Source organism: Rana temporaria, chromosome 4 (assembly GCF_905171775.1).
Source record: "Rana temporaria chromosome 4, aRanTem1.1, whole genome shotgun sequence".
Classification (NCBI taxonomy): Eukaryota; Metazoa; Chordata; class Amphibia; order Anura; family Ranidae; genus Rana; species Rana temporaria.
The window spans coordinates 266790520-266810327 of NC_053492.1; the positions used below are offsets into that span (position 1 = coordinate 266790520).

Here is a 19808-nt window from a genome sequence, read left to right on the forward strand (position 1 = left end):
AGTTCACCCTGCTGACAACTCCTCCCCCAGTTGGCTGACCGTGGGTTTATGTAGGAGGCCTGCCCCATGTCACTCCAGCTCTATGCCCCGCCCCTTTTCCCAGAACATTCTTCCTGGAAACAGGGGAGGCGCCCAAGAGCTGAAGTACATGTCTGTCACCCACTGCTACACTAAACCACTCCCCTGCCCCCATATGAAAAGCAAACAGGCCTAGCTCGCAGCATTTGCCTGCTTAAATTTACATGCACTGGCAGCTTGCACAAAAAAACCTTACACTTAGAACCTTTCCTAAGGTAAAGGGTGCTACACAGTAATAAACCCAAAACCAAAAATGTAATATATTGCAGCTTACCAATCATTGATGTGGCTGCACCATTTTATTTTTGTAACTTTTTCCCTCTGTTTTTACCTGGTGATCTGGACAATAACACACCTCCTGCATTAGTGTCCCTATTGTGGATGAAGGAGCACAGGGGGCACCTTTGGGCAACAGCATTGTTAGTCTGGGGGAGGGGAGTGTTAGATGGATTAGCAGATTTATATACTATAACAAATTAAAGCCATAAGCAGTTACTGGAACAGTTTTGTTTCTTTTGAGATTAAGGTTTTCCATGAATTAATAAAAGTGGACCATTGCAAGCACCCCTGTTAGTAGTAAATGTTTTTTCTCAACCGCTCCATCTGTAGGACAGCTTGTTCTGCTAAAAAAACAACAGAATTACTGGATGGATCACCAGGTGAAAATAAGAGAAAGAAAGCCTAAAAAAAAGTAAACCAAGGCAGCAGTCACATCTAACAATTGGTAAGCTGGAATATAATAAATGTTTGGTTTTGGGTTTAATACCCCTTTAAGCTAAAGAAAATAAACGAAACAGCAAATTCTTACAAGATCAATAATTTGGCCTTTTCTAGATTAATGCCCCGTACACACCATCACTTTATGTCTTTAGCCTTCAGTTCTGGGTACTTTAGGTCCCGTATGTATTAAATAATTAGTTTTTCCCATTTTCAAAATGGCGTTTTGACTACTTCCGGTTCCTGGCAGTCAAAGCGAGGCCTGGTTATATAAAGCGGTGGTTCACTGCACAGCCCATTCCCATTGAGAACGTCATTTTGTGACGAAACGCGTTTGGGACGGCGTGTAGTGACGTCACCGCGTACAGGAAGGGCTCCTGTTAGATGCCGGCCGGCAATTGTTTTACTCGCTCCCTATTTACCTTCGTTTGTAAGTAGCTTTTACCTTTTTTTAATAAATCTGTTAGTGCATACTACTCTATGTGCGGTCTCCTTCCTTATATGTTTACAACCGACTGGGCTGTTGAGATGTTATGAGGACGAGTACTGCATAGTATATCCTGCTGTATCCCGCCGTGGATCTCTTAAAGAGCCGTAATCTGGTGTATTCCTGGCTGTGACCCCGCACTCTGGAGTATCCTGCTGTAATTTAAATAACGCTGTTATTTAATTACCTATCGGTAAGCCTCAGTCCATATGGTGGCGGTTCACAACTGTAAAATCATCTTCACACCGGGTGTTGTCTGGTTTGGATTCATCATTTATGGACTCTGACACCGGATTTTTTCATTCACTTATGCTTTAAATGCACTCATATTGTGCGTTTTTTCTAATTCACTTGTGGGAACACAAAGGACTTTATTGTTTATATTATTGGTTGGCGCAATTTTTTCCCTTTTTCTATATCTTTATGTGATGAAAAAAAATTACGTTTTTAAAAACGTCACTTTAATTGACCGTGTGTGGGGGAAAACGTCGTTTTATGTCTTCTAAAAAACGACCAAAAAAAATTGAAGCATGCTTCAATTTTATGTGTCGCTTTTCATAACGTCAACTTTTACTTCACAGAAATTGACCGTGTGTAGTAAAAAACGTTGTTTAAAACGACGTTTTTTCACCCGCGCATGCCCAGAAGCTACTTATGAAGCAAGCTTCAATGGAAAAAGTGGTGAGAACGTAACCTCGCTTTGCTAGAACATTGTGAGAAAAACGATGGTGTGTAGGCAACTTCGTCTTTGAAAATTGAAGTTTCAAAAACGTCATTTTTTACTTCACAGAAAATGTCGTTTTTTTTCATCACATAAAGTGATGGTGTGTACGGGGCATAATAGATTGGCCATATCCCAACCCATTCCCATATAATTTCCAGGGCACTGTTGGTGCAAAAGCACCTGCTTTTCTTATTGTAGCACCCTCCTAGGTAGGTGCTAGAAGAGAGTATAGATTTTGGTCTTTCTGCTTACCAGGGAGATGGTCGGGTAAAACTCTGTGCCTACCAGGGAGCATGGAGCAGGATCTATTGATTAGGTCTGCTCATTGTACTCAGGGGCAGCTCAGCTTGTTCTGACTGTTCCCCACTGGTCCAACAGGGAGGCATATTGGACAGTGGGAGGGGGCCTGAAGATTGAGTGTCAAGGCTTTGTTACAGTTCTGGCAATTGGCAGAAGGAAAGTGCTGTATTGAATTGTGGGATATTGTATATAAGGTCAGAGTACATGTACTTAGAGTTCAGTTGAGCCGGTTAACAAATTGGTAACACAGAAGAGTTCTCCTCGCATGCTACAGTCTCTCACTGTAGGTCTTCACTCACTGAGCTCCCAGTCTCTCTTAGACTCTCAGACCCAATCGCCACTGGATCCCCTGAGCTCTTCCACTTCCATTACTCAGTATCTTCACCCCCGCTTCCCTGCTGGGTCCCTGGCTTGGCACTCACAGATCCTCCCCAAGTGTCACCCCTGCTGACCTGCTAGGTCCCTGGCTTGGCACTCACTGATGCTCCTCAAGCATCACCTCTGCTGCCCAGCTGGATCCCTGGCTTGGCACTTGCTAAAGATTTCCCACTTCTTCACCGTCCCGGGCTGGTGAGAAGACTGCTCTGGTACTGGCTCCAACTTACTCAAAATAACCTCTGGTAACAAGGTGGATGGTCCCTTAGTGGCGACAGATTCCCCTCTACCTCCGACCTCAACTGGTTCCCCATTCGGCTGGTCTGCTACTCTTGATTGGACTCCAATCCTGCAGTCCCAACCCTATGCTGCTTCTGGATAGGCTCTCAGACAGTCTAGCAGCCAGATGTCCCCTGGAAAGGCCTCAGGCTTCCGGCCTTGCAGCCTGGGGCAGCATAAAACATGTCCACCCAGACAGCTGTCCAGATGGCACAGAACCCTGATCACCTGACTCCACCCCAATAAATAGGCTCTCCCAGCAGGCCAAGGGACTAAAGAAACCTACACCAATTGGCTGAGACACCTAGAGAGGAATCAGTGGATCTAATAACAATTAACCAGGGCAACTACTGCAATCTAAACTTACTTAGCAACCCTGCCTAAACACCAGGGTGCTACAAAGTCAACACTCAGCAAGCCCTACGGGGACAGTGCTACATTATAAATAGGTTTAGGTAAAAATATTTGCCACATACACTAACTAAACCAGAAAGTATAATAATAAAGCACTCACGTTGATCTGATGGTAAGTTACTTGTTTTAAATCCTGTTCCCAGTTCTGGAGGGGGACCAAAAGGTGGCATGCCTACTTGAGGTCTTTGGCAACAGGCACTAAAAAAAAATTGTTAAAAATTCACTATATCAAAATGTATCAAAATTCAAACATATATAAAATGTTGTAAAGTAAATCAGGAGTTGCTGCAAGTGGCGTTTCTTCAGCATTTGTAGGGACAGAAAAGCAGGTAGCAGTATCACTGCAAATTATTTTTTATACATAATGATGCACTTAGAAATGTCTTGACAAACAGTCTTAAAGTGGTTGTAAACCTTAGACATGAAATATGAGCAAAGCATATCCCTCTATAATGTGTACTTGTCTCATTTAAAATCACTGTATAATTCCTGTCTGTTGTTTCATTCCTCTGCTATCAGCATGAGTCACTTCTGACAAGTTTTTCTGACACCAAGAGAAAAAAGGTGACAAGGGAGGGACCTTCAGCTGATTGACATCTTCAGCTCTGTTTCTGTGAGCATGTGAATGAATGGTGTGTCTTTTCCCTCCAATCCGCTTTGTCTGCTTTTCCTGCTCCTCATTGTTAAGAATGACTGCAGTGCCACTTCTGTCAGACCCTCTCCTCCCTCCAATAGCAGCCTGCTGTGGGCAACAGAGAACCAGCAATGAGACTGAAAACATACCTCAGTCTCAGCACTGGACTGCTGGGGAGTGAGGGCAGACTACCCCTCTTTTTTTCTTCCTTTATCATGTGACATATCACATGACCTGGATGGGAAGAAGGAGAAGCGGCCTCCATTCCAAGTGGGCACCATGCTCAGAGGTGTGAAATGTGAGTGAGAGGGTGGGGGGAGTCAGCAGTTGAGTAATAATTTGTTAAATTCTAAATTCTAAAAACAGTACAAATGGTTACTAGTAGGGTTTTCCCGATACCGATACTAGTATCGGTATCGGGACCGATACCGAGCATTTGCCCGAGTACTTGTACTCAGGCAAATGCTCCGATGCTTCAGCCGATACCTGGACAGTCAGGATGATCAGTGCAGTGGGGGAGTTACAAGCACTAATCACCGCTGACTGTCCTCGTATCCTCCTCCAGCCCCCCTCCGTGTCCATACTGCCATCTCCCTCCGTGCTGCCATCGGTGCTGCTGCCGCCGTGTGTCTCCTCCTCCCCCCCCTCTCTCTCGGTCCGTGCTGCTGCCATGTTCCCCCCCCCCCCATGCTGCCGCCGTGTTTCTCCCCCCCTCTCTCTCCGTCCATGCTGACGCCATGTTCCCCCCCCCGTGCTGCCGCCCTGTTTCTCCCCCCCCGTGCTGCCGCCGTGTCCCCCCCTCCTGTGCTGCCACCGTGTCCTGGATGGAGACGATCTGTCAGGATAGAGAGCGGCAGTAAGAGCCGGTAAATCCGGCTCCTACCTTTTCCGAATGTTCAGAGTCAGTGATCACTCTGTACATTCACATAACTGAAACATCATAAACTGTGTTTACAACGTTTCAGTTTATGAATGAAGAGAAGCCATTATCTTCTCTCATTTTCAGTACAGCTGAGGCTGCAGAGAAAGGGACTGGGGAATGTGTGTCCCTAGTCCCTTTCTCTGTCTCAGAGGAGAGATGTCAGAGGTCTGTTAAGACCCCTGATATCTCACCAAAGCCCCCAACAGGGCTGATAATAATAAAAAAAAGGAATTGCAATAAATAATAATAAAAAAATAATTGTAAAAAATAAATAATAAAAAAAAACACACTGACACTGTCCATCCGCCCCCCCCTCCCAGGGAAGGAAGCATTGTAAAAAAAATTAAACAAATTGTAAAAAATAAAAATTGTAAAAAATAATAAAATAATAAAAAATAAAAATAAAACTACTGACACATGTGGCACTGTCACATGAGATTTAAAAAAAGTATCGGTAATCGGTATCGGCGAGTACTTGATAAAAAGTATCGGTACTTGTACTCGGTCCTAAAAAAGTGGTATCGGGACAACCCTAGTTACTAGCTACTGTATGTCGTACATACCACCAGTTTGGTTGCAGCTGTGGTTGGCACACAAGTGGGTGTTGCATTGGAAAGCGGATACATGGTCCAAACTGCTGGAGTCGTGGATCTGAAATAGTAAAGTGAAAAAATTACATACTTGTGTTTGGGTTTTTACCAAACACAACAGTGAGAATAGAAAGCTGTTCATTAGATTATAACAAGGAGAGCTGCTAGTTACAAAACGATACATTGCTTCCCATTTTCACTTTAATATATTATATTCAATTTCACTGGGAGAGTCTGGATTTTTCAGTTGTCATTGTACCTCTAAGACCCATTCACACTTTTGTGTTTTAAAAATACTAGCAAATATGTTCCCATTCATAAATTAGTTAAAGGTAAAAGGAATTTTTGGTCTCTGAGCGACTTATAACACATTAGTATGCAATACTGCCCAATCGGACAATTGTAGCCCCAGTTGGCAGCTCTTTCAAGCCAACCAGCAGAACATTTCATTCAGATGGTTGCACTGCTCATTGCTTCCTTTCCTGCTTTAATGGGTAGCACAAGGAGAAAGGTATGCCAAGGAGGATATTTATTGGCTACCGCTGCAGTCAGGGACTGAACCTGTTCCAAGCAAAAGGACTGGGACCCCACCAGCGGCGGCCCGTCCATAAGGGGCCCAGTGGTGCCGCCCCCCTGATCCGTGCACCCAGCTGCTAATTTACATGTTGGGCGCTGGACGCATAGATTTAATTTTTTTTTTTTTAAGCATGTGATTAGAGCCTGCGGTTCTAATTGGATTAAAAAAAGGGTGGGCTCGGGGCGCAGAACCCACTTAGTTGTGTGACAATAGCGAAATAATATTTGCTATTGTCTTCCTGAATCTGCTCCCGGCCAATCTCGGCTCAGTAAGCCGCCGAGGAGGAGGAGATGCAGGGGAAACCGCGCCGCTGTGAAGCCGAGGAGAAGCAGGATGAAGTCACCGCCCGCTGCCTGGAGGAATCTGGATTGCCCCCCAAATATACCACTAGCCCAAACCTGGATTTGGAGAGTGACAGGGATTCATGGAGAGTGTTGATTTTTGACCCAGAAGTGCTACTGTAAGCCTAGGAGTGTGCTCTGCTACTGTGCCTGGTTGCTAATAAAATAGTGATACTGTGTGCTGTTAGAGTCATAGGGCTAGTGCTCCAGGGTTGCTCTGGAGCGTTGTTTCTCTTATCTCTAAACTATTCTAAACGTTTTTACATAATGCAGCAACACCCACACACATAGGAAACCCAATGGTAGAGGTGATTTATTCTTCCAAAGCAAATACACTTTTGCAAACTGGTACTAACTATTATTCCAGTGTTTCTCTTCTCTCTCAGTGTTTCTCCATCACTCAGCTAATGTGACCCTAACATTGATGAAGAGCGTCAGGGGAGGATAAAACAAGGATGCTATGCAGGCGACTGACATCCTCCTAATGACACCATTGGTCGTTAGGATGCTGGCTGCTAGAAGTTTGTAATGGTGCAAATAAAAACCTGTGTAACTAAAGGGCAGGCTTTATTATCCACATGCTGGTTTGTATACAATTTTTGGGCAATTTTTAGGCATTTTGCCAAGGCACCCCTGAAGAAACATCAAGGATGCCTGGACACCCTGGTTGAAAAGGTTGCTCTAGTCTAGAGAGACCAACAAGGTGCAGGCTTGACAGGTAGGCCCAAAGTCTGGTGGGATACCTTTAATTTAATTCCACTCAGGAGTTGGGCCTAACTTCAATGTACGCTATCATGAGTGTGGGAGAGGTCATCGCCATAGTGGACTTCATCTGTCAGGATTTCACCAGTGCCATTATGTTAAGAGGCCCATTGGCCACCTTGTTTTGTTATTCAGCTATTGCGCCTAACTCTGTACTTCAAGAAAGAATTCTGTCAAGGGGCAATGACCAGACAAATTTTGATCCATGTATGGGCAGGCTGGTTGTACAGAAGATCAACTTCTGTACAAACAGCCTGTTGAAAAATTTCTGCATGATCAGCACTGCCAGCTATAGCAAAATGGATTCCTCCATTCACCTCAAATCCACTTTGAATCTCCCTGTAGATTACAAAGCTGAGTGGAAGTCTTGTATTCATTCAAAATCTGTATAATGATGATGGAAGATAAGGGGGGAAAAAGGGACAGCATGGTGGCTGAACATTACCTTGCTGCAACCATGAGCTTGTTGTAGATCACTTTTACAGGGCTCTGAACTTGGACCCCCCTTCCTCCCACTTTTCTTCTTGCACATGGTGGTTCTTGGGCTCTCCTGTTCCTCTGAAAGGGCCAGGACTGTGGTAATCAACTCAAAATTGGAGAGCAGAAGGATATTTGAAAAAATAAATTCCATGACCCCCCCGAGACCAATGAACACAGAAATAATGTGTATTATGTCACTACTGGATTCAGAGTTGTCATTCCCTGTCTACAGGTAATGCTCAAAAAATTATAATATTGTTCAAAAGTTAATTTATTTCACTGTGCAAAAACAGTGTAGCGCTACAGCGCTACACTGTTTTTGCACATTTTTACACTTTATATCTAAGTTGTAGTGTTTAGCAGCAGGACGTCCTTCTCAGGACCCTATCTTAATTGTTTTATTAACATACATTTCTTACTAAGCGCAAATTATTCCCATTCCCTTTTCCCTTTCTTTCACTAATTTATTTCACTAATGCAACTTAAAAGGTGAAACTAATATATGAGATTGACTCATTATATGCAAAGCAAAATTGTTCAAGCCGTGATTTGTCATAATTGTGATGAATATGGCTTACAGCTCATGAAAACCCCAAATCCACAATCTCAGAAAATTTGAATATTGTGAAAAGATGCAATATTCTAGGCTCAAAGTATCCCACTCTAATCAGCTAATTAAGCCATAACACCTGCAAATGGTTCCTGAGCCTTTAAATGGTCTCTCAGTCTGGTTCAGTAGGAATCACAATCATGGGAAAGACTGCTGACCTGACAGTTGTGCAGAAAACCATCATTTACACCCTCCATAAGAAGGGAAAGCCTCAAAAGGTATTTGCAATAGAAGTTGGATGTTCCCAAAGTGCTGTATCAAAGCATGTTCGTGAATAGGCGTATCTTGCTCATTTGCATATTCTCGCAGTAAATCGGCGTACATGCCCCTAGCGGCCAGCGTAAATATGCAGCTAAGATACGACGGCATAGGAGACTTACGCCGGTCGTATCTTAGCAACAGAGAAGCGTATCTCAATTTGAGCATACGCTTAAAGATACAACGGCGCGGATTCGGACTTACGGCGGCGTATCTACTGATAAGTCTTTGTGAATCTAGCTTTATGTCTCCATAAAGACGACCTGTCACCTGCTCAATGCATGTTAACCACTAAAAAACCTCCACTGCCTCTTCTATAAACTCTACACATCCTTCACTTAAAACTTCTGTTTACATCCTCCTTCATAAACATCTGGGTAAGTAGATTTAATTAAGTACATAAAGAAGTAGCAGTCTGTAGCAATAAGCTTCCCATAAGGCATTGCTGACACTTTTACTGTCTGTGGCCCTAAGAAGCGAGCAAACTGTCACAGAGGACAGTAGCTCTCTGATTGCTCTGGCAAATCTGACTAGCTTCGAGAGATCCTGAACTGTAGATCCTCTAGCTTAAAGGTTCACTAAAGGAAACATTTTTTTTAGCTAAATAGCTTCCTTTACCTTACTGCAGTCCTGGTTTCATGTCCTAATTGTTCGTTTTTGCTTTGATGTTGCTGTAATTCCTCTCTGTTCTGGACACTTCCTGGTTGTCTGTTTCCTGATCACCACAGTACTGGGAGATTTCTCACCGTGGTGACTAATCAAGGAGGTGTGATTACTGTGTGTCTAAAACTCCTCAGCACCAATCCAGTTTCGTTTTGCAAAACCTTCACTGCCCTCTATTGGCTCTCTGGCTCTGTACATCAGAGTACCAGGAAACAACAGCAAAAACGAAACTAAACTGTAGGTACATTATATGATTGTTTTTTTATCTATTTTTAATCATTTTTAAAAGGAATCAGTTAACTACTATGTCTCTATACCCTGTAAACAGTCATTTCAGCAAAACATTTTTTTTCCTTTAGTGACCCTTTAAGCTTGCACTGGGTAAGTTTTGGTAGGTTTGATGTAACATAATGTAAGTGAAACAGCCTAATTCATAATTCTGTTTATTGATGAAGCCAAATACTAGAAGCAAATAAGTTCCATTAATATCAGCTGTCTTTGGTTTCCTCACCACAACATTAAGACTTACCTTGATGCATTTGCTCTTCAGGAGTGGGAAATGACCTTAGCGTTCGTGGTCCATCTATGGATTCTCTGTCCAATATTTCTGAAATGCTGGTTGCATGTCCAGTATCATCACTTATAAGGTATGGAAGCTGAGGCTGGGGAATATCACTGGGAGATGGACTTGACCCTCCTTCAGCCCCTCTGAAGCTGAGCTCGGAATTGTGTCTGGAGTGTCGTCGACCCATAACGTGATACATAGACTCATCATCCTCCTCTGGTATACTCCTGTTCATCATAACACTCTGTGCAAAAAAATAGAAAGACAGTAGTGTTAAGTACTGTATAACCAAGTCCCAGGGCCAGGTTGAAATGTTTTGTGGTCTTAAAGTCGATCTAAACTCTCTCAACCAACATTAAATATTTTTTAATCCTTATGCTGCGAGCATTAATAAAAGATAGGAAGCTATATTATATTTACTTGCTTTAAAGGGAATCATTTTTTTTGCGCATTCATACTTACCTAGGTGGATGCAGCATGGGTCCAATGCTGCATCTGTCCCCCAGCGCCTCTGCACTGAGAACCGAGCAATAGATTTTCAGTTTTCAGAGCTCCCTGAGCAGAGAGCTGCTAACTGTTAGCTCTTCTCCCTCCTCACTCAATGGAGCGCTGGGCTGTGGAGGGGGCGGAGCGGCCATCTCAGACCTTTACCGGCTCGCTGAGAGGCTGAGCCGGGTGTCAGTTCAGGCACATGGTGGATCCAGACTCAGTGGTCGGATGACACCTAGCAGCAAAAAGGGTCGCTGGTTCGAATCCTGACCAAGACACCATCTGCCTGGAGTTTGCATGTTCTCCCTTTCCTGTGCCTGCATGGGTACTCCGGTTTCTTCCCACTCTCTAAAGACATGCTGGTAAGTTAATTGGCTCCCGTCTAAATTGGCTTTAGTATATGTACCAGCTCGTCAGGATCCTACAAGGTAAATGACCGTGCTATATCAGGATGCAACCAGTGGCGTCACTAGGGTTGGTGTCACCTGGTGCGGTAAAATATGGTGTCACCCCCCCCCCCCCAATAACATTTTTCAAATATTTTTTACCCTACTGTTTGCTTTCTGTTCTCCTTTCTTCCCCTTTCTTCCCATTTTCTCTCTCTCCCTATCCATCTTTCTTGTTCGTTCTATCCCTTCTTCTTTCTCTCCATTTTTCTTTGTCCCCTCCCCCCACCTCTCTTTCTCCAGAACCGGAATTCACATCTCAGGAGCCTATAGGCCAGGGGCGTACCTAGAGCATTTGGCACCCGGGGCGGATCCAATATCTGGCACCCCCCCACGTTAAAATGTAAAAACACCCCACTGTGCCCCCTGCATACCTCTGCATCCTTCAATATCTTTTTGTTACTACTGTGTACCCCTCTCCACAACTGCACCTCTGGACCACTTTACATTGCACAGCCCCCTGCATCACTGGACCTCTTTACATTACACAGCCGCCTGCATCACTGGACCCCTTTACATTACACAGCCCCTGCATCACTGGACCCCTTTACATTACACAGCCCCCTGCATCACTGGACCCCTTTACATCTCACAGCCCCCTTCACCTCTGGACCCTTTTACATTACACAACACCCTGCACCTCTGGACCTCTTTACATTACACAGCCCCCTGCATCACTGGACCCCTTTAAAATTACACAGTACCCTGTATCACTGGACCCCTTTAAAATTACACAGCACCCTGCATCACTGGACCCCTTTACATCTCACAGCCCCCTTCACCTCTGGACCCTTTTACATTACACAGTACCCTGCACCTCTGCGCCCCTTTACATTACACAGCACCCTGCACCTCTTTACATTACACAGCCCCTGCACCACTGGACCCCTTTACATCACATAGCCCCCTGCACCTCTGGACCCATTTACATTACACAGCACCCTGCACCTCTGGACCCCTTTACATTACACAGCACCCTGCATCACTGGACCCCTTTACATTACACAGCACCCTGCATCACTGGACCCCTTTACATCTCATAGCACCCTGCATCTCGGGACCCTTTTACATTGCACAGCACCCTGCATCACTGCACCCCTTGTACATTACACAGCCGCCTGCACCTCTGCACCCCTTTACATCACATAGCCCCCTGCACCTCTGGACCCTTTTACACTACACAGCCCTCTGCTCCCCTTTACATTACACAGCACCCTGCATCACTGCACCCTTTTTACATTACACAGCCACCTGCACCTCTGGACCCCTGCATGTTACACAGACCCCCCTTCAGTGCAGACACCCCCTCAGTGCAGACACCCCCCCTCAGTGCAACCCCCCCTCAGTGCAACCGCCCCCCCAACCAACATGACCGCACCCCCCGCACCCCCTAGCAACGCCTCTGGATGCAACTCAACTCAACTTCCCGTGGACTGGAATGCAGGTGTACCCCAATGACCGGTCCGCTCTGCTGCGATAGCGGTGCTGTCCTCTCAGGCTGGCGATCCGGCTCTCCGCTGTATAGGCCACAGATTCTGACTGCCTGTTACACAGACCTCCTGCTGGCAGGTTCAGAATGGCGCCCAGAGAGGTTGAAAACAGACAACACCTGCCTTTGTATGTCCTCTCCCAGCAGGCTGTTCTGTGTGCATTTCATTCTGTTTACTGTGGTCCAGATTGGCCCTGCCAACAGTATTACTTCCTTGCTCCAGACTACATGTTCCATGATGCATTGCTCTAGTCATTCTCACAGGAGGAAAAAGCCAGCATGCACTAGAGTGAGCCAAACCCATACATAAAAACAACAACCTGCCTCTTAATGATAACTACAGTAGCATACCTTGGCTACATGTAGATACTCTTAAATATTGACCTATCAACATAAAAAAAAAACTTAAAAAAGGGAAAGCTCCAAAACACTGTCTCTGAAACAAAAGCCCACTTTTTTAAAGGGAGTCTTGAAGCAAATAAAAAAAGCATTTTAACCTAAAATAAATTCTCTGCATTCAATATAAGGCTTCATTCAGAGATGCAGAGAGCCCCCTGAGCAACGATCCCCAACTGTAACAGAAAATGTTGCCCCTTTGCAAAGAGGAAAAAGGCATATGTTTTTTTCTGGAATGAAAAGAAGAGCCGAAGGAGGAGAGGGGAATGCCCAACAGTATTTGATTTCTTGTCGAGTAAGAGACAACAACAATTGCTTGAATAAACAGCGGCAAAATGCTGCTGCTCCTGGACACATTGGCAGTGGGGTTTTTTCTACCTCTAAACTATTCTAAATGCCTCTGTGTGCATGGACACATGCATGCATGCATGCATGCAGGGGCATTTAGAGACTGACAAAAAAAAGCCAGACACCCCTAGGAGCAGTGTAAAATGTCCAGTGTGCATGAAGCTTTATAAAAAGGGTACCAGTTTATCCAAAAGCCCCTCTTAAGGGGTAATCTGCACAACAATTCTTCAGGATCATGAATGGAGCCAACAAATTTGCTTTGAACCGTGGTAGCAGCGAACCCAAACCCCATCCTTAAAGTACAGTAAAATCTTGGATTACGTGCATAATTTGTACCGGAAATATGCTTATAATCCAAAGCACTTGAATATCAAAGCAAATTTTCCCATAAAAAATAATGGAAACTCAAATGATTCATTCTAACGACCATTTATTCATAAGTCCTTCAGTTTATAGTCCATATAAAAAGATTATAGCTGTAGCGCCTGTGTACTTCCAAGTACCGGTGCTGTAAAAAGTTAAGGGATGATCGGAGTGTAGTTGACTCTGATTCTGATTGCAAGTTTACAAAGGGTCTCTGTTTCGGCTGGGCTGCGCTGTGGGTTCATTCTGTTGTTGCCGGGGTGCTGGTGACAGGTGGCACCAGTGGAGCATGGGCTGGGGTGCCTCTTGCCAGCAGCCAATCAGGAGGGAGTTTCTCTCGCGTGGCATGCTGGGGGAGGGTACTTCTGTAGCAGACGCCATTGAGGCAGGGTTCTTTTCCTAAGGTGGCACCCACCTTTAGGGTGACCACACATCACGGCCCCCGGCGAGATGGCCTACCAGGCCGGGGTGCGCGTGCCACGCGGTGTTCCTGGTTCCAGGACCATGTTGGCTCGGAACATTTAAAGCTGTGGCGGGGCCCCAGTATTTGACTGGGTCCCCGATTCTAAGAAGATCCCAAGCGAGATAGCTATTCGGTGGGGAGTCCGCCTGAGGAGAGCCAAGAGAGGCTGGCAATCCAACAGGGCCTAGACAATCCATCGGGGATCAAGGTAACCGGACACTGAAAGGTTGGATGTCAGCAACCTGTCAGTCGGTAACCTGATTGAAAACACTACCTGAAGGCTATTCTAACACAAATTCTACCAAGGAGGATTGTCTCCATGTTCTAAGTTCTAGGGAGGGTCTGTGGCAGAGATTTTTTCTCTCAAAGTTCCGAGTGATACTCTGGCTGCCAGGTCGGTGTGAGAGGCCTGTCCAGGTACACTATACCCACTCCGGCTGGAGTGGCGACGAAAGCGAAGTATTGTCGGAAGCAGGACTATTTCTGCTCTGTTACACCAGAATCTGCTATTTCTCCTCCTCATACATCTTTACTCTCTACCTCAAGTTTTACTGTTTTACCCTGTTGGGTAAATAAAAGCACAAGAAAAGACACCTGGTGTGTGGACATTCCATTTCTTGACTCTCATCAACTACCCTAGACGGTGGAATCACAGAGGTAACATGCCACCCAATCTATAACCAGCGACTCCTTCGGGGGTGAGCGCTACATGTGGGGGCTCGTCCGGGATTGGCTGTTGCCTCTGACAACGGAACTTTGAGATTTTATTCTGCCATTGAGAGCCAGGAATTGTCGTGGTGTTGGACTGCGGAGTGAGGAAGGAGTTAACTTCAGGTAGCAAAAGTCTGGGCGCACGTGCAGCGGAGTGACATGTGCCTGCAACGCGCCCAGAGAAGAACTTCAAGTGGGAGGAGTTACTCACCCCTGCGTGAGACGTGGGGCGAGTTTGGCGCCAAGCAGCAGAGTGATTGCCCGCCCATGAGAGAGAGACACGTACAGACATGTCTGTGCCCCCGACACCGTTCGAGAGATTGAGACCTCCGATGTCTGCTATTGGAGTCCATCCGATGCCTGCGGAGTACCATTGACCGATACCGGGATCCGAATGCGGACGCTGGGGAAGTTTGTGCTGTTCTCAAGCGGAAGCGTGGAGGCCTTGGACTGTCCTGCCCCCGCTGCTCTGAGCTGGCAGTCCAGATCCTGCCCTTTGCTCAGTGCAAGAGGTGCCGGGCCTATCTGTTCCAAATCGAGCCACCGACTGAAACTCCCCGGGAGTACAAGGTGGACTTGATAGCTGGGACTGTAACCGCGGAGGAGGAGGCCCCATGGCCGGAACCCTCCCCAACTACTGTGGTCGCTGATCCGAAGGTTATGACCGTCTCATCTATGCTCACCCTGCCATTGGCTGTTTCGTTAATCAGATCGCCGGAGGTAAGCGATCTGACACACATTTCAGACTGCGGTTTGCTGGTATAAGAATTTTCATGAGAATGCTGTTATCATACCTAAAGGATAAGAGTGCTTTTATTTACATTGTTGGGGATGATTTCCTCTATCCATCTTGGACATTACTTGTGGGCAGGGGATACGAAGATGTCATGTACAGCCATAACCTGTAAGCAAACTGGTGTGTCTGCTCAGCTCTGACACTATTGTTTCTGTAGAAAAAGAAAGGAGAGGATACCTAACTATATGTACAGATTTGGGAGCTTGATATAAATAACCATGTAACCACTGAACCACTTAATGACCAGGCCATTTTTTGGGATACGGCGCTGTGTTACTTTAACTGACAAATGCGCGGTTGTGCAATGCTGTACCCAAAAAAATAAGTACTGTATGTCCTTTTTTTCGCACAAATAGAGCTTTCTTTTGGTTGCGAACCTCTGCAGTTTTTATTTTGCGCTATATAAAAAAAAAAGACCTTCAGTTTTGAAAAAAAAATATATATTTACTTTCTGTTATAAAACCTATAAAAAAAATAGAAAAAAAATCAAATTTCTTCATAAATTTAGGCCAATTTGTATTCGGGTAAATTTTTTTGGAAAAAGAAACGCAATAAGCGTATATTGATTGGTTTGCGCTACAAACAATAGGATTTTTTTATAACATTTTTTTACTAGTAAAATCAATGACTTTTTAGTGGGATTGCATATTGTGTCGGACATTTTGACACTAACTGACACTTTTTGGGAACCAGTGACACTAATACAGTGATTAGTGCTAAAAATATTCACTGTCACTGTACTAATGACACTGACTGGGAAGGGGTTAACATCAGAGCTTATCAAGGGGTTAACTGTGTGCCTAACCAGTGTTTTTCTAAACTGTGGAAGGTGCTTTTCCTAGGGGAAAAAAATGGATCCTAGTCCCTGCTTTGAAGGAACACAGGATCCATGCCCTCCTTCCTGTCAAAACGGCCATCTGCCTTGTTTACATAGGCAGATTGCAGTTCTGTCTCTCTGGCTGATGATTGGCGGGTGATGGCGGATATCGAGTCTTTGGTACCCGCGCTCGGCTCCCACTGTGTGTGGTGATTACAGCGGGAGCGAGCCGTCTGTGGTGCACATGTGCGCCCCCTACCCTGAAGAGCCAGATCATGTATATATATGTGATCTGGTGCAGAGGTGCCGCCCTGTAGCAGTAAGACCTCTTTCACACTGGGGGCGTTTTGCAGGCGCTATAGCGTTAAAAATAGCACCTGCAAAACGCCCTAAAACAGCTGCTCCACTCACTCCAGTGTGAAAGCCCAAGGGCAGGGCGTCAGTAAAAAATTCCTGCCAGCAGCTTCTTTGGAGCGGTGAACTCACCGGTCCTAATGCGCTCCTGCTTATTGAAATCAATGGGCAGTGCCGCCATACCGCTGGCAAATTGCCGCTGTAGCGGCGCTTCACGGGCGTTTTTAACCCCTTTTCAGCCACTAGCGGGGGTCAAACCGCCTAGCTAACGGCCAAAAAGCTGCGCAAATCCAATGGTAAAGCGCCACTAAAAATAGCAGCGTTTTACCGCCGAAGCTCGGGGTGGCTCGGTGTGAAAGGGCTCTAAGACTGTTATAGGGCGGACCTTAAGTGGTTAATGTTTTGATGAAATTTAAAAACCTTGTTGTATGTAATGTTTATAATATCATCTGTCCCTGGGGGCAGCCATATTGGATCGTTACATATGCAGACTCTGCTTCCTACTTTGCAGTTGTACACAATGGTCTTGTTTTACTCTGGGCTTACTAGGTGCAGAAACTCACCCCCACCTACTGCATGCATTTATATGCATTAAAGGGTCACTAAAGGAAAAACATTTTTTTGCTGAAATGACTGTTTACAGGGTATAGAGACATACAAGTTAACTGATTCCTTTTAAAAATGATTACAAATAGATAAAAATCAATCATATAATGTGCCTGCAGTTTAGTTTCACTTTTAAACTGGTTTCATGTTCCTGTGAACTAGAGAGACACACAGAACAAAAACAAACAAATCCAGGGCAGTGTTTTGTTTTTAAAATGAATCTGATTGGTTCTGTTAAGTTTTCGACACACAGTAATGACAGCTTAGACCATCGTGAAAAGCTCCTAGTATGATGGTTATAAGGAAAAAGACAACCAGGAAGTGTGGAGATCAGAGCAGTTTTACAGCAACATCAAAGCAAAAACGAGCAATAAGGACATGAAACCAGTACTGCAGTAAGGTAAAGGAAGCTATTTAGCTTTTTCCTTTAGTGATCCTTTAAGAAATGTCCTATAAACGGATGTATGTCATTGTAAATTGGGGCCTTATAAAAACAATTTAGATTTTTCACTGATGTAAACAAATTCAATCAAAATGTGCTAATTGCTGCTGTTTACATTATATTTTGTAACATCTGCACTCACAGCTTGTACACAATTAGAAAAAGTTCTGACCTGCATGGTTCCCTTTCTGAGGGATAGTTAGTAAATATGACGTCTGACAGGGTGAAGAATTGCTGCCTGAATTATAAGCCGCAAACCTCGTATTTGCCATCTATCCCATATGAACTCAGCATACAAATAGGATGTGTTACTTTAACTCTGGACATACACTTTCAAACACAAATCAACTATTTGAGTTTAAGGTACTAACCTGGGTAAGAACAATCTCTGAATTTAACAAAGTGTTGAAATCTGCTGAATGTGTGTATCTCAGGACTCCGAGGTGAATGTACAACCAGGAAGAGGAAATGGTTTTCAATATCACGCACATTTTTATGCAAATTCTCTCCTCCCTATGACGTAAAACGTAGCTAGGATTACAGGCTGAAAAGCCAGATGAGCAAGTAAATAGTGAACAGGTAAACTTTCCTATGTATTGAAAGCACAGAAATAGGTCATGTACACAGAATGTGATAGTAGCTTCAGAGACATAACATTTTGAACAGTTAGTGCACTTAAAAGGAATATTTCAGATGACCCTGTCAGATGGCAAAAATAAATTAAAACAGAGCCATACAGAAAAAGAAGATACTTATGCCCCGTACACACGATTGGATTTTCCGACAGCAAAACTCCGATGTCAGCTTTTGAACAGAAATTCTGACTGTGTGTATGCTCCATCGGACTTTAGCTGTGGGATTTTTCGGCAACAAAAGTTTTTTGACGGAAAAAATTCCTGTCGCAAAATCCGATCGTCTGTAGCAATTCCGACGCGCAAAATTCAGACGCATGCTCGGAAACAATTTAACGCATGCTCGGAAGCATTGAACTTCATTTTCTCGGCTCTTAGTCGTGTTGTGCGTCACCGTGTTCTTGACGGTCGAAAAGTTCAATAAAACTTTTGTGTGACCGTGTGTATGCAAGCCAAGCTTGAGCGGAATTCTGTCGGAAAAAACATCCAAGGTTTTTCCGATGGAAAATCGGATTGTGTGTACGTGGCATTACAGTATTGCTAAAGGCATCCACCCTCTCTATTTGTCCTGTTTACTGTTATCACAAGGAGTGAAAAATAATCTCAAATTCTGGGTTGCCCCAGAAAGGAAATAGATGGAAATCTTCCAATGGGGCACTAGTTCTGGTGACATCTGGGATTTTGTCACTTTGGGAGGATTTTCTCTCACTTCCTGTTTTGGCTATGGGACAGGAAGCAAAGGAAAAGCTTCCCAATTGGATAGAGATTTCAACCCTCCCTACTCTATCCAAAATGAACCACTTGCCCACCGCCTCATGTCTAAAAGACGTCCTGTTTTTAAAGATGTATATCTCGGTAACGGCAGCAGCTGCTGCCACAACCGAGGTATGCATCTTTAGTGCCGACGGTCCTGTAAACGATAACGGCGGTCTCCGCGGCGCATTCGCCGCGAGATCGCCGTTGTCGGTGGTGGGAGAGGGGCCCCCCCCTCCCGCCGCTCTCCTGCGCCTTCCGCCGCTTACCGTAGCCGTCGGTAGCGGCGGAGGCGATCGGGTCCGTTCGGCAAGTGACTGGGGACGAGACTGAAGGAAAAATCTCCTTCGCCCGTCCCCATATCTCTGCTGGGCGGAAGTGACGTCAAAACGTCAGTCCCGCCCAGCGTCTTAAAGCAACATTTTTTTTTCTGTCATTTAAAAAAATGACAGTTTAATTTTTTTTTTCTTTTTTTGCATTTAAGCCTAAATATGAGATCTGAGGTCTTTTTGACCCCAGATCTCATATTTAAGAGGACCTGTCATGCTTTTTTCTATTACAAGGGATGTTTACATTCCTTGTAATAGGAATAAAAGTGATATTTTTTTTTTTTTCAGTGTAAAAAATTATAAAAATAAATAAAAATAAATAAGAAAGCAAAAAATTTTTTTTTAAAAACGCCCCGTCCCGACGAGCTCGCGCGCAAAAGCGAATGCATACGCGAGTAGCGCCCGCATATGAAAACGGTGTTCAAACCACACAAGTGAGGTATCGCCGTGATCGTTAGAGCGAGAGCAATAATTCTAGCCCTAGACCTACTCTGTAGCTCAAAAAATGCAACCTGTAGAATTTTTTAAACATCGCCTATCGAGATTTTTAAGGGTAAAAGTTTGACGCCATGCCACGAGCGGGCACAATTTTTAAGCG

At 44.7% G+C, this 19808-nt stretch overlaps 1 protein-coding gene across 1 annotated transcript in view; it reads right to left on the bottom strand.

Annotated features, from left to right (window-relative positions):
• The window catches only part of TRAF3IP2 (TRAF3 interacting protein 2), a 58147-nt gene extending 40171 nt beyond the window's left edge, over nucleotides 1–17976 (bottom strand). Inside the window, exons 1-4 of the mRNA XM_040350251.1 lie at nucleotides 17868–17976; nucleotides 9741–10020; nucleotides 5494–5581; nucleotides 3475–3572 (exon numbers count right to left, since the gene is read on the bottom strand). Coding sequence (XP_040206185.1) covers nucleotides 3475–3572; nucleotides 5494–5581; nucleotides 9741–10014 — 460 coding nt within the window. The 5' untranslated portion in view covers nucleotides 10015–10020; nucleotides 17868–17976. The remainder of the gene's footprint in view (nucleotides 1–3474; nucleotides 3573–5493; nucleotides 5582–9740; nucleotides 10021–17867) is intronic.
• Between the last annotated feature and the right edge of the window lie 1832 nt (nucleotides 17977–19808).